This window comes from Tupaia chinensis, unplaced genomic scaffold, assembly GCF_000334495.1.
Source record: "Tupaia chinensis unplaced genomic scaffold, TupChi_1.0 Scaffold000126_2, whole genome shotgun sequence".
Lineage (NCBI taxonomy): Eukaryota > Metazoa > Chordata > Mammalia > Scandentia > Tupaiidae > Tupaia > Tupaia belangeri.
Window position 1 is genome coordinate 1,589,345 of NW_006159594.1, and position 13,473 is coordinate 1,602,817.

The window sequence follows — 13,473 nt, forward strand, 5'->3', positions numbered from 1 at the left end:
TATATATATATATTAATATTAGGGGGGGAGAGGTTGTTGCTATAGGGCACGTGCACTCGCCAGAAAGACAGAGAGACAGAAAGTGAGAAATCACCCCCCCCCCCAGAGGGGATGGCCACCCTGCAATCCCTTATCCTCCATTCTCCTCTTGGGATCTTGGGCATGCACACACACACGCCTGGAGTGAGTTTAAGCCACCGGGTCTAGGACTCGAACCACAGTAGACTACATGGGAATCCAGCAACATAGCCATTATGCTAGCTACTGGTCCCTCCCTCTATTGCTTTTAAGCATCCAGTAAGGACAGCTCTAAAAGGACTGCGGCACCTTCCCTTCTTAAAGCTACCATGTCACTTTTTACATTTCTCTGCATTAGCCATATAGAATTTTAATTATTTTCTCAGTCTTCACCCAGACTGAGCTCTTGCAAATGAGGATATCGTGTGCCCCTTCCCTCCTTCCTGAGGCTGTACCAGAGACAGTAAAAGCTAATCAGTAAAAGCTAGGGACATGCGGGGTCAGCAGTTGGCATGGTGGTTGAGGTGCTGGATTCCCACATAGTTGACCATGGTTCAAGTTCCAGACCTGGCAGCTTGGTTTCTCACTTTCTCTCTCTCTTTTGCTCTTACGAGCATGTGTACCTTGTAGCAAAATGAAGAATAATGATAATGACTAATAAAATTAAATAAACAATTATTTAAAAACAAATAAGCTATAGTAGCCAGGCTAGACTGATAAGGTAAGGCAGGAGAGTGACCTTTATGTCACCAAACAAACGTTTGCTTTTCCCCCTAAGAATTGTTTATTTCATTTTATTAATTAATTATTATTATTATTTGTTATAGGGCACGAGCAGTCACTAGAAAGAGACAGAGAGGGAGAAGAAATGAAAGTGAAAAAGGAAGCTGCCAGGACTGGGACCTGAACCATGCTTGGTCACATGGGGGTTCAATGCCTCAACAAACCACGCCACCTGCTGGTCCCATAAAACTTTTTTTTTTTTTTTGAGAGGTTTTAGCTATAGGGGGGGGGCAACTCCCAACAACAGAAAGCGAGAAATCACCCCCCAGGGGGGATGGCCACACTGCAATCCCTTCTCTTCCATTCTCCTCTCGGGATCTTGGGCATGCACGCACACGTGCCCGTAGTGAGTTTTAAGCCACCAGGTCCGGAACGTGAACCGCGGTCGACTACATGGGAGTCCAGCAACATAGCCATTATGCTAACTACTGGTCCCCAAACTTTAATTTTTTTAAATAATTATTTTTATTTAACTCTATTTATTTTTTTAAATTTGACCAGAGAGGGACAGAGTGAGAAAGGAAGAGAGAGAGGGAAAGTGAGAAAGCAAGCTACCAGGTCCTGGACTTGAACTGCAGTCAGCCATGTGGGAGTCCAAAGCCCTTAACCACCATGTCACCTGCTGACCCCAAAACTTAAAAAAATATATATTTTAAACATTTACTATAGGGCACGTATACAGAGATAATGAAGGAGAAAGTGAAAAGCACCCTCCATGGGGATGGCCACACCACAATCCTTTCTCCTTCATTCTTTTGGGATTTGGGAACATGCATCTATTTTACAAGCTAACAGGTTTAGGACTCAAACCACACATGTCACCAGTTGGCCTACACACACACACACACACACATATATATATATATATACACATATATATATTACCATATGTCTCATGTGCTTGTCAGAGAAACAGCGAGATAAGAAAAGAAGGAAAGTGAGAAAAAAGCACTCTCCAGAAGGGACAAATGTGCTGCAATCCCTTCTCCATTCTTTAAGGATTTTGTGCACACATGCACATGCACCTGGTATGTTTTTCAAGCTGCTGGGGACTTAGAACCACACAGTTGGTTATGTGGAATCCATCCACCTTAACTACCATGCCACCTGGCTAGTTCGCATTAACTTCTTTTTTTTGAGAGAGATTTTTGCTATAGGGCACATGTGCTTGCCAGAGAGACAGAAACAGAGACACAAAAAGTGAGAAATCACCCCCCAGGGGGACTGACCATGCTGCAATCCCTTCTTCTCCATTATCCCCTTGGGATTTTGGGCACCCACCCACACACCCCTCCCCCCACCCAGTGTGAGTTTAAGTCACTGGGTCCGGGACTCAAACTGCGGCCGACTACATGGAAGGTCCAGCAACATAACTATTATGCCATCTGCTGATCCCTCTCATAACTTTTTTTTTAGAATTACTTTTATTTAACTTTATCTATTTATTCATTCATTTATTTTAATTTCACCAGAGAGGGACAGAGTGAGAGAGAGAGAGGGAAAGTGAGAAAGCAAGCCGCCAGGTCCAGGTCTTGAAACGCAGTTGACCATTTGGGAATCCAGTGCCCTCAACCACCATGCCACCTGCTGGTCCCCTTCTCATAACTTTTTAAAGTTACAAATGTAGTGTATATATATCCTTTATTTTTTCCCTCAATAATCCATTGGCTCCTAGCCACGAATTTAACTAAAACGTTTCTTTTTTTTAAAAAAAAAATTATTCTATTTAACTTTATTTATTTATTTATCTTAATTTGATCAGAGAGTGATGGAATGAGAGAGAGAGAGAGAGAGAGTGAGAAAGCAAGCCACCAGGTCTGGGACTCGAACTGTGGTCAGCCATGTGGGAGTCCAGTGCCCCTAACCGCCATACCCCCTGCTGGCCCCCTAACTAAAACATTTCTAAAATCCACATTTATTTAATTTTTAATTAATTAACTTATTTTTATTTGCCAAAGAGTGTGTGCTTGGGGCCAGCAGGTGGCGTGGTGGTTTAGGTGGCTTTCTCTCTCACTCTCTCTCTGGTCAAATAAAAATAAATAAATAAAGTTTAAAAAATTAAAAAAATAAAAAAAAAGTGTATGTGCTTGCCAGAAAAACTGAGGGAGAAATCACCACTCAGTGGGGACAGTTACACTTCAATTCCTCCTCCTCTATTTCTTATCCCATCAGGATTTTTGGCATGCACTCACACACAACTAGTATATCTGTCAAGCCACTGGGGCCAAGATTTGAACTGTGGTCAGCTATGTGGGATCTGGTTCCTCTAGTCAGGAGGCTACGGCGCTGACCCTAATATCTATGTTCAATCAGTACAATCTCTTCAAGAAAAGTAGTCCTTCTTTTTTAAAAACTTATTTTACTTAACTCAATTTATTTATTTATTTTAATTTGACCAGAAAGGGACAGAGTGAGAGAGAGAGAAAGAGAGAGGGAAAGTGAGAAAGCAAGCCACCAGGTCTAGGACTTGAACCATGGTCGGCCATGTGGGAGTCCAGAGCCCTTTTAACCACAATGCCTCCGGCCGGCCCCCAAAATAGTCATTATTCTTACCTGTTTGAAAACTATCCTTTAATTTCTACGGTACCTTCTGAATTTAGTGTTACAAGGTAGGTCATACTTTGACTCACAGTGTTTAGAAATATTTCCTACCTGGCAGAGATACCAGGCTCTCAGTTCTCAAGATCTGTCTGTCCCAACTACTTCCTGTTCACTGAACCTAGAATAAATTACTCACCTATCCAAGCCTTGGTCTTTCCATCTTTTTTTTTTTTTTTTTTTGGTCATAGGGCATAGGTACTCACTGGAGAAAGACAATGAGAGACAAAGTGAGAAACCACCCCTCTCCTGATGGAGAGGTGGCCACACAATGCAATCCCTTCTCCTGGGATTTTGGGCATGCATGCGTGCATACCTGGTGTAAATTTCAAGCCACCAGGTCCAGGACTTGAACCACAGTTGACTATGTGGGAGTCAGCATCTTAACCACCGCCATCTGCTGGCCCCAGTCTCTCTGTCTTTAAAAGTTTAATAAATAATAGCCATTTTCATGGGGTTATTGATAAAGATCCAATGAGATCATGTGGTTGGTGGGTTTTAGAGCAACTGATAAAATGCCAGTTGTTTCAGCTACATGCACTGATCATTTCCACCTAGACTATGAATTGATGCTTCTTTTTAGAGGTTTGTGCCTTAGGGTATGTGTACTCACTGGAAAGAGAGACAGAGACAGAGAAAATGAGAAATCACTCCCCAGGGGGATGGCCACGCTGCGATCCCTTCTCCTAAGATCTTGGGCACACACATACACATGCCTGGCGTGAGTTTCAAGCCACCAGGTCCAGGACTCAAACTGTGGTCAGCCTGTGGGAGTCCAGCAACATAGCCGCTACACCATCTGCTTGCCCTGAATTGATGCTTCCTACATGCTTCTATCTCCTTTACCTTAACCTCTCTGGGTTGAAATCCGAATCTTTCCCCCTTCCCCCTAAGCCTCTCTGGGGGAGCTGCTCTAGCTTCTGCTCTAGATTTCTGACTGTTTTGCTTTCTTTCCCTGACCCTTTTCCAGAGATTGTGCCGAGTGGGTTCATTGACACTGCTCCTCACAGAGTGGCTCAGTGTCATTAGTATATAAACAACTACTTGGCTTTATGTGGGCTCTTCAAAAGACAAGAGCTTTCTTATCTGCCATTTTGTTTGTTCTTACAGAATCTCTGGAGTTAGATAGTGATGAGTATGATTTCTTATTTCATAATTGACTATCCAAAGCTAAAATGTCAACGCTTTTTTTTAACTAAAAGTGTTTTCAGATAAAACCCCACAAACATTGTTCTACAGAATGAATAACTGTGAAGGGACTGGAGTGGAGCGGAAGAGAGCCAGAAGGCCCAAGCCAGGATTAAGCCCTGGCTTTACCACTTAACGGCAAACCCCTTAATTCTGCTCGTCTTCTATTTCTTCAGTAGTAAAACAATGATAAAAAAAATAAATAAAACAAAAACACTATTTTTATCAGAGGGCTGTGAAGGCTACATGAGAAAGGTCTTTATGAATTCTTCAGGAACACGACTATTAGCCCAGTAGTCTGCTTTAGTTCCCAGAGCTTTGGGTCTCAGACGTGGATGGCGGAGGGAGGGAGAAAGGCACACTGGGACGGCAGAAATCTGTGGGGAATGGACCTCCTTGTTCTGAAGGGCTGGTCTCAAGACTTCCATTTCCCCAATAATTCCTCTATTCCTGAACCACTCTTGTCAAGAAAACCTCACCTCCTTCCTCCAGGAATTGTTCACCCTATACCATATTCCTAGAGCTGGGAGTATTGTTGAGGCCTTTGCCTGTCTCCCTAGCTCTTGCCTAAAGACGTCCTGCCTCTCTGAGTGATGTCTCACTTCCTTCAAGAAGCAGCTTCTTGGTGCTCCAAACTACTGACCTGTCTTCCTCCTACTCAATATTCCTGCATTGGGTGGCTTTTAAGGTAGCTCCTTGCAGGATGGCCTGTGTCCTAAGTATCTAGGGTGCTACTAGTCTGCAGATCAATCACAGGAAGGAACTTGCTGGTGGAATCCAACCACCTCAATCGCCATGCCAAGGGCTAGCTCTAGACATTGGTGTTTCAAACTTGAATAAGACAATTCCTGTCCTTGAGGTTACCACTTAGTGGGGTAGTTTAAAAGACATTTACAGGAACCAGCAGTTGGTGTAATGACTATGTTGCTGGACTCCCATGTAGTTGACCACAGTTCAAGTCCTGGATCCAGTGGCTTAAACTCACGCAGGGCACGTGTGCATGCTTGCCCAAGATCCTGAGAGGAGAATAGAGGAGAAGGGATTGTGGCATGGCTATCCTGCCCAGGATGATTTCTTGCTTTCTGTCTCTCTGTCTCTCTTTGTCTTTCTGGCGAGCACATGCACCTTGTAAAAAAAACCTCTCCAAAAAGAAAGAAAAAAAAAAGACACTTAGAATACACCCACCCCCAGTAGGGCATGTGCATGAGAGAGACAAAGTGAGAAAGCACCTCCCCCAGAGTGGGGGATGGCCATGCCACAATCCCTTCTCCATTCTCTCAGGATTTGGAGCATGTATGCACTCGTGCCTAGCATGTTTTTCAAACTAGTGGGTCCAGACTTGAATTGCATTTGGCCATATGGGGTCCAGCTGCCTTAACGACCAAGCCACTGGCTGGCCCAGACTACAATATCTCGCTTAATCCTCATCGCAACCTTTAAAGGAGGTGGGAGGTTAGATTTGGGCCAGGGCTAGAGTAAGAGGTGGGCACTGACACTGAGGTAGAAGCCATAGTCTCCTTTTGGCACCTCCCAGGAGTGCTGAGAGACTCTACCCTTTTACCCCAAGGGAGGAAAAAAGATGAGATGGCTCTTCAGTGGGGTGACCGAGACTTGAGTCCCACTGGAGTACATTCACCTGGAAGCCCTGACGAAAATGTTGCCAGCTTCTGCACCCTGGACCAGGAGACCTCTCGGATCTTGCCCTTCTATGTCTAGTTCTGTGAGGTTCCCTCCACCCCCCATGACTGCTCCACCACACCTAATAAGTTCCCTTTTGGTTTGAGTCCATTAGGGTCAATTTTATTGTTTGCAACAGCAAAACCCAAATGAATCCAAACACCCACCCTGCAATGCTGGAAGGGTTACATGGCGCCAGGTGCACAAAGCGCTTAGCCCAGTCCTGGCAACGCAGCAGGCCGTCAGTAACTGGTGACAGGTGTTTGCAGGTTCACACTGGCTGGCAGCGTACAGGGAGGGGAAAGGAGATTGTCACTGGCTTGAGTCCACAGAGAGAAACCTTCCCCCAAGGGAAGGACAACAGAAGGGAGGGAAGTCCAGGCTCTGATATGCTCATTTATTCAAAATGTCTTTATTGAAACAGAATGATAGAGCAAGAAATGGGAGGATGTCTTCGGGATGAGCCCAGACCAGCGGTTACAGTGTGGAGCTCTCTCCCTGTCCCCTAACTCTTGTGGAGGAAGTGAAGATGAAGCAGCAGGGAGGAGGTGGGGTGGGGACAGCCCTCTGAGCTCTCCTCAGCGGCTGGCGTGAGGTGCCTCTGAGCCTTCTCAGCAGCCCTGCCTTCCTCACTTCCCAGTCTCCTTGCCAGGGCCCTACGCCACCTTTCTGTGTGGGTCAGCCTCCCGCCAGGATGTGCAGAGGCCACTCAGAGGGCAGGGTTGGGGGTGGCAAGCAGCGGGACGTGGTCACAGCGGTTAGGAGGTGGCTGCCGCAGCAAGGAGGGCCGGCGGCACAGCTCCCCATCCCGGAGCACCTCGGGCAGGAGCTTGCGCTTGGTCTCTGGCAGAAGCATGATGCTGAGGATGCAGAGGAGGGCACAGGCCGCCAGCACCACATGCTGCAGGAAGGCTCCGTGGCCCATGTGGAGGCGCTGAGCTGGCCCACTCAGCCCCCCTAGGGCCCCCAGGGCCATGATCAGACCTAGGCCACGGCCCCTGGGAGAGATGGAGGAGGCCTTCAGCCTGCAGCTGTGGCCTCACCCAGCGTCCTTCAGTAGCCTTCCCCTCTTCATCCCTCAGGCCCTATCCTTAGCCAGAGGCCAAGTGGCCTGGCCCTTCCCCTGGTGGCACCCTGGTCTCACCGGACGGTGGTAGGGATGACTTCCGCTGCGAGGAGGGTGCTAAGGATGGCAGCAGCTTGGGAGGAGAAGAGCCCAAGGACAGAGAAGGTGGTGATGGCAGCCTCGTTCAGATCTGGAGGACCAAAAGGGGTGGTGTGAATGGAGGTGGGGAGATCACGTCTGGCCTAGTCCCCAGGATCACCCCCTTGGCTCTCTGGCCCTGTGGCTCTAGCTGGTGGGCTCTGGGCATTTACTAAGTGACTGGGAGGACAGACTGGGTTGTGAGGCCATGTGGAGGTTCGTGGAAGCTCCTCGTAGGGTCTGGTCTTGTCTTGGGAGGCCTGTGCCAGGAGCAGGGCTGAACCTATCTGAGGCACCTCGGTTGGGGTGTCCTTGTTGAGCCCATACTGTGGGGAAGGGCAGATGCTCACAATCCCACAAGCCCAGCAGGACCAGGGACGCAATGCCAGTGAGGGTCATCGACAGCAGCAGGATGCCCCGGCGGCCAAATCGGTCCACAGTGACTCCCAGGAAGACGCAGGCTAGGGCTGCCGTGCCGCTGGCCAGCAGAGAACACAGGTAGAAGTCTGATGGGCTCCCTCCTCCTCCCACAGGCTGGTAGCAGTGGCGAATGGCATGGGCAATGAAGCTGTGAGAAGGGTTAGGGTACAAAGAACGGCATCTGGATCCCGTTCCACAGGCTCTGCCACCCTGGCTGTCCTCAGCAGGGGGCCTTGGGCCTTCCAACCCCCAGCCAACGTCCATCCCAGCAGCTGGCCTAGCCCAGGCTCACTTGGTAAAGCCCAGGATAAGCAGATTTTTCCAGATGTTGCGGTAGTTGAGGAGGGACGCGAAGGAAAAGGAGGATGTTGCAGGGAGAGGGCAGGTGTTCTCCAGGTCTTTGGGAGAGAGAGAGGCGCTGTTAGAAGAAACAGCCGAGAAGCCAGGATCCTCCCATGTGGGTGGTGAAGGTGGCACAGCTACAACATGCATGTGTACATGAGAGGCGTCACTCCGAGGGACCCTGCCTCTCACCCTGCAGGGCCTCCTGGGCCTCTTCTCCCAGCATCTGCCCATGCGGCCGGTTCCGTTCAGCCAGGATCCTCAGCACTGACTGTGCCTCCTCGATCTGCCGCTTCACGATCAGCCACCGTGCAGACTCCAGAAACAGACCAGGCCAGCTGGAGGCAGGGTGGGTGGGGTACACCATGAAGTCTCTCCTCTCCTGATCCAGAGATGGGAAATTCCCATCTCTGAGGAACTGGGGCTAAGGCACCCCGAAAGCAGGGGCCATTGGAAAAGAGAAGGGGTCTCTGGGCTAGAGCTACGCTGGACATAGACATGGGAATGACCCGATGACAGGCAAAGGGCAATACTGACCCATAAAACAGGAAGAGGATGCAGGGAGCGGTGATCATTCGCTGCAGAAATCGCCAGTCCTTAGAGACAAGGGCCAGGCCCAGGAACAGGAAGTGCCCTCCCACCCCCACCAACTCCCCTGCCAGGGCCACCCGAAGCCTCTGGGTTGGGTCGCACAGCTCCAGGCCTGGAGATACAGCAGGGGCAGAGGGAGGAAGAAGGCATGAGAGAGAAGAGGAGAGAGGGAGGGAGGAGGACAGAGAGTGAGGTCAGACCCTGAGTGGAGGCTGCAGCCATCGCCTCCCACAGACTAGACTCTGGGTGGCAAGGAGTAGAGAGGTGGTTGAATCCTCTCTCTTCTTCCACTCAAATTTGGGAAGAGTCTAGGGTCAGTCTCTGGTGGGTGTGTAGCATTCCCAGTTTACAGGCCCTGTTCCCATCGGACCTCTTATTTGACCTTCATGTCAACCTTTGTCCAAGGTCACACAGCTATTTAGGATTTCACTTTTTTAAATAAGATGCTATTTCCTGAGGTTAAGTCCAGGCCAAGGAAGGCTTTAGATCATGGGGGAGGGGAGAAAGGTGTGCAGAGAAGCTGGACCCCTGTATCCTTCAAAGGCCTGAGCAGAGAGATGGCTGAAATTCTGGGTAGCTAAAATTTGGGCCTGAAGAAGGTATTGAAGAGACCCTAGGTGGCAGGAATGGCCTGGGGATGCAGACAGACAGGAGACCCAAGGGAAGGACCTCTGGGCAGGTGTCACTTACGCATCAGGTAGACACCGAGGTCAACACCAGCAAGCAGAAAGCCCAGGAGGAAGCGGAGGGCCATGACGCCTGTGGAGGAGCCAGCAGCAGCCCCTCCTACTCCGCAGGGGCCCACCAGCCCCAAGGTCAGCAGCACAATCCCACGACGGCCAAACCTAAAAAGTGTAAGAGCTTCTGGTCACCCAGGCTCCCTGGGGAAGGAGCTGTGGGTGGGCCCAGCTGCCTCCTTCAAACCTAGAGGTGTGAGAATGCAGTTCTGGGTGTAAGAGTTGGACTGAGGCTAGAGAAGATGGGAAGAGATGGAGACCATTGTTGGGTAATGTCTGGCTAGACCACCCATCAGAGGGGATAAAATACTGGTTAGGGGATTTGGGACCAATGATACTTAGAGACAGAAACTATTGACCAGTAGGGATAGAGTTTGTCTTGTCAGACCGGTTAGAGATGGGGGTCATTGATACATGGAGTTGGAGCTAATCATCTGTAGATGTGAGACCATTGGCTTTTTGTCCATAGGGATAGTACTAGTAAAGACAGAGCATGGGACTGACTGATTTTTACAGATGAGGCCATTGTTCCATGGAGCTGGGATATGGGTGTTTTAATACATATGGAGGGTCCGTGGTGACTGGCCACTGGCTAGGAGGTAGAGTTGTTGGTCCATGGGAATGGGTCTAGGTCTATTAATCGATGGAGTAGGACTATTGATCAGTGAGGTTGGGATTACTGATCTTTGGATATTAGAAAGTTGATCTTTGGGGATAAAGCCATTGACTCATGGAGTGAGGATCTTAGTCAATGTGGATGGGGCTATTGGTCAGTAGCAATAATCCATAGCAATAATCAGTAAGGATTGCATCACATACCAGAGGAGATAAGACTCTTGGTCAGTGACGATGGTAACTGCCCATGAGTTAGTGAGGGTAGGACAACTGATCTGTGGTAGCTGGGCTATTGATTTTGGGTGATAAGGCCACTGATTCGGAGAGATGAAGATCGAGGGCCTCTGGTCATTGGAAAGGTCATCCTGATCTTCTGGAATGAGGTTACTGACCCAATGGGTTGGGTTATGATGACGGGCTTAACAGTTAATGTGGGTAAGGATACTGGTTTTGGGAGACTATCTTATTAGTCTTTGTGAATGGGGCATTTTCCCTAGGAATGAGGCTATTGGTTTGTGGAAATGAGGCTATAATGCATGGGGATGGGCTATTAGCTGGAGGACTACTGGGAAAAGAGAATGGATATTATTTTTTTAAAAATTTATTATGCATTTATTTATTTTTAATTTGACCAGAGAGGGAGGGAGGGAGAGAGAGAGAGCAAGCCCCCAGGTCCAGGACTCAAACCATGGTCAGTCCAGCACCCTTCACCACCACACCACTTGCTGGCCCAAGAATGGGTATTAATTTTAAGAAACTGGACCATTGAATGTTGGGATGCCTTTGATCCGTGGAAGTCAAGCTATTAATCCCTTGAGAGGGCATTGTAGATCGGTGGGGATGAGTCTAATAAATCATGGGGATGGCCGGTGGAGTTGAGCACCTGGTCAGTAGTGATGGTGTCCAGAATCAAAGGAGATGGGAATTTTGATCTGGGCGGAGAATTATTGGTTGGTGAGGATGGGCTGTTGATCTTTGGAGATGAGACCACTGAATAATGGAATGGGAATTTTGGTCTTAGTGAATCTGAGATACCTGAGGATCCATGAGGATAAGATTATTAATTTCTGAGGAATGCCATAGAGGTCGCAAATCCAGGAGGGTTAGGCTACTGATCCAAGAAGGTGGAGTGGAGTCATTTAGTGGCAGGCACGGGACTATGGGTTATTGGGGATGAGGGTATCTCATCTTTGGAGATAGTTGAGAGGGAGGGAGGGAGAGAGAGAGAGCAAGCCCCCAGGTCCAGGACTCAAACCATGGTCAGTCCAGCACCCTTCACCACCACACCACTTGCTGGCCCAAGAATGGGTATTAATTTTAAGAAACTGGACCATTGAATGTTGGGATGCCTTTGATCCGTGGAAGTCAAGCTATTAATCCCTTGAGAGGGCATTGTAGATCGGTGGGGATGAGTCTAATAAATCATGGGGATGGCCGGTGGAGTTGAGCACCTGGTCAGTAGTGATGGTGTCCAGAATCAAAGGAGATGGGAATTTTGATCTGGGCGGAGAATTATTGGTTGGTGAGGATGGGCTGTTGATCTTTGGAGATGAGACCACTGAATAATGGAATGGGAATTTTGGTCTTAGTGAATCTGAGATACCTGAGGATCCATGAGGATAAGATTATTAATTTCTGAGGAATGCCATAGAGGTCGCAAATCCAGGAGGGTTAGGCTACTGATCCAAGAAGGTGGAGTGGAGTCATTTAGTGGCAGGCACGGGACTATGGGTTATTGGGGATGAGGGTATCTCATCTTTGGAGATAGTTGTTGACTTGTGGGGGAGGGCCACTGGTCAGAAATGGGATAATTTATAAAGTTGCACTATTGGTCAGTGGGAATGGGCTGCTGGTATTTAGGAATTAACATACCGATCTTTAGGAATGAGGTCACTGAGATGCAGCTAACAGTCTATGTAGGCTCTTAGTCAACAGGGATGAGTCTATTAGTGCTTGAAGACGGTAAGGGAGGTGGTAAGGGGAACAGGACAATCGGGACAGATAGACTTTTGATCTATGGAGACAGATTTTTGGTCAGCGGGGATGAGACCTTTATCTTTTCTGTTGCTATGGGGCTACTGATCAGTGGGAATGAGGCTAATAGTTCACGGAGGTGGGGGTTATTCCCTTGTGCAGAAGAGGTAAGGAAAGAGTATTTCTTGATGGGGACTGAAGTGGAGACTGATCATTGAAGACAACATATCCAGAGAAGACCTCAGAGTCCAGCAAATGGTCTTCAACCTCCTGCAGACGCCTGCTGCTTGGGCTGGCTATCCTAGCACCCCCTCCTCTCTACGGGCCCTGCCCCACAACAGCCCTCACCTGTCTGCAGGGTATCCCAGGAACAGGTAGCCGGAGGCAAAGCCCAAGATGAAGAGGATCTGTTCCAGGATCACCTGCCAGCCCAGGTCACACACCAGATCCCACTGGGGAAGTGAGAAGGGTGCAGCAGAAGTGAGGCCCCGCCCGCGCCGCCTCCAGCCCGCCCCCAGACCCCCGGGGGGCGGGGCGGCCTCACCTGGCCAATGGCGTTGGTGGTGAGCACTGGCAGGCCGTTATAGTCCCAGTCCTTGAGGCAATGGTTGAAGTCCGGCGGGGCGAAGCCGCTGCACGAGGGGTCCGTACTGGTGGCGACGCGGCTGGCGGCACTGGCTGCTAGGGCTGTGCTGGCGACGCTGACGCCGCTGGCATTGGGGGGCTGCTCCCAGCCAGAGGCATTGGGCGGGAAGCCCCCATAGTGGCAATGCAGTGGGGGCGCCAGCGTGAAGATGGGGTCCGAGGCCATACCCAGCGCCACGAAGAGCACGGGTAGACAGCAGAGGCCGAGCTGCAGTTGCTGGCCGCCGCCCAGCGCCCCCACCTGGGCGAGTAGCGCCTCAAAGCTGAGGGGGCCTGGCGGCACGGCCGGGGCCGTGGCGCCACGGCCGGCGACAGGCTGCTGCCCAGTCCGTCGCCGCCCGCGTCGCCCTCCCCCTCCCGCTCGCGCTCCCGCTCACCCTGCAGCTGCTCCGTGGGCACCGCATCTCCGAGGGTCCCGACCTGCTGTGGGGTGGAGGTGGGGGTGGCAGGAGGAGGGGAAGCGGGGAAAGCCGCAGGGCAAGGGGAGGGGACGGGGCGGCAGCAAGGACGAGGAAGGCAGCCAACGGTCACCCTGCAGCTGCTCCGTGGGCACCGCATCTCCGAGGGTCCCGACCTGCTGTGGGGTGGAGGTGGGGGTGGCAGGAGGAGGGGAAGCGGGGAAAGCCGCAGGGCAAGGGGAGGGGACGGGGCGGCAGCAAGGACGAGGAAGGCAGCCAACGG

The 13,473-nt window shown here is 50.2% G+C and overlaps 1 protein-coding gene across 1 annotated transcript; it reads right to left on the reverse strand.

Annotated features, from left to right (window-relative positions):
- Window positions 1-6,846: 6,846 nt before the first annotated feature.
- On the reverse strand, window positions 6,847-13,075 carry SLC22A17 (solute carrier family 22 member 17). The gene is made up of 9 exons (XM_006144523.3): window positions 12,692-13,075; window positions 12,496-12,599; window positions 9,512-9,666; window positions 8,768-8,933; window positions 8,423-8,568; window positions 8,181-8,286; window positions 7,819-8,036; window positions 7,409-7,520; window positions 6,847-7,262 (listed from the first exon to the last, which is right to left on the reverse strand). The coding sequence occupies exons 1-9, from the start codon at window positions 12,956-12,958 to the stop codon at window positions 6,974-6,976; spliced, it is 1,563 nt and encodes a 520-aa protein (XP_006144585.1). The 5' UTR covers window positions 12,959-13,075; the 3' UTR covers window positions 6,847-6,973.
- Between the last annotated feature and the right edge of the window lie 398 nt (window positions 13,076-13,473).